The sequence below is a fragment of the Emiliania huxleyi genome, assembly GCF_000372725.1.
Source record: "Emiliania huxleyi CCMP1516 unplaced genomic scaffold EMIHUscaffold_7756, whole genome shotgun sequence".
Lineage (NCBI taxonomy): Eukaryota > Haptophyta > Isochrysidales > Noelaerhabdaceae > Emiliania > Emiliania huxleyi.
The window spans coordinates 1-1,316 of NW_005196194.1; the positions used below are offsets into that span (position 1 = coordinate 1).

The window sequence follows — 1,316 nt, forward strand, 5'->3', positions numbered from 1 at the left end:
AACCCAACCACTTCTACTGCGCCGCCGATGTGCACGAGACCTTCGCGTCCTACCCGGCCGCGTGCGTGCCGCTCCAGTACCAGATCTGCGCCGCCGACTACTGGATCGCACAGCTGGCGGGCGCCGCCGTCGGTGCCCTCCCCCGCGCCCGCCCGCCCCGCCCGCCTCGGGACGACCGACCTTGTGCCGGCGGCGTGCAGGCACGCTGCTTGTGCTCGGGCTGCTGGTCTTCTGCGCCAAGAAGGCGCGCGACAACTGCATCCGCAAGCGCTCGAGATGTGTTGTGATGCGGGACGTCGCCCTGCTCCTCGCGCTCTTGCGCGCGGCGCCGGCCGCCGGCAAGGGCCTGCATGAACACGACGGCGGCGCGGGCGGGCGCGACGGGCGGCGGACCAAGCCGTGGAGGGCGTCGGAGGCGTGCGTCGCGACGGGCGGCGCCGCGCCGTCGGTGGCCATCATCGGTGCCGGCGGCAACATTGGCTCGCGGCTGCACGAGGTGGCCTCGGCCAACCCTCCCCCTCCTCCTCACTCACTCCCCTTGGTCCTACCCTCCCTTCTCACCGTCCCTTGGTGACCGGTGGCAGGTGCTCTCGGCCAACTGCGGCTGGAAGGTCACGGGTTATGACCGCGAGCCGCGGCTGAGCCCGCCGCGCGCCAAGTACCCGATCACGCCGATGAGCGCGGCAAGCATCCCAGCGGCGGAGCTGGCGGCGTACGACGCGGTCGTCTACCTCGGCGGGCTGACCGGCCGGGCGGCGTGCGACCGGCACACGCGCGAACAGACCTTGTCGGAGAACGTCGACGACCCGCTCGCGCTCGCGTCGCGCATGGGCCCCTCCCAGCTGCTGGTCTTCGCCTCCACCTCCGCCATCACCGAAGGCTCCGGCCAGCGGAGCGCGCGAGAGGACACGGCGGTGCGCACCGAGCTGCTCGACTCGTACTCATCGTCGATGCACCAGCGCGAGGCCGCCATGCGACAGCTCGCCGCCAGCAAGCCCGCCGGCGCACCGCAGCTCGTCGGGCTGCGCTTCGGCACCGTCATCGGCGTCTCACCCGGGCAGCGCGTCGACCTGGGCCCGCCGGCCATGCTCAAGTCGGCGTACACGACGGGCGTCCTCAAGGTGGCTCACCCCGAGACGTCACGCGCCTTCCTGTGGCTGGAGGACCTGTGCCGCGGCATCTCGCGCACCATCGAGCTGCGGCGAGGCGGCGCCGCGATAGCGCCGCCGGCGACGGCCCATCACAGCAAGCGTTCGGCGCCGTCGTCGTCTTCGATGGCGCCCGCCGCGCCACCGCCGTTTGCCATCTACCATCTG

At 72.5% G+C, this 1,316-nt stretch overlaps 1 protein-coding gene across 1 annotated transcript; it reads left to right on the forward strand.

Annotated features, from left to right (window-relative positions):
• EMIHUDRAFT_471796 (hypothetical protein) lies at positions 1–1,316 on the forward strand (the record flags this gene model as incomplete). The annotated part of the gene is made up of 3 exons (XM_005760169.1): positions 1–132; positions 201–496; positions 585–1,316. Coding segments are annotated over exons 2-3 (942 nt in total), but the record flags the coding sequence as incomplete, so codon positions are not given.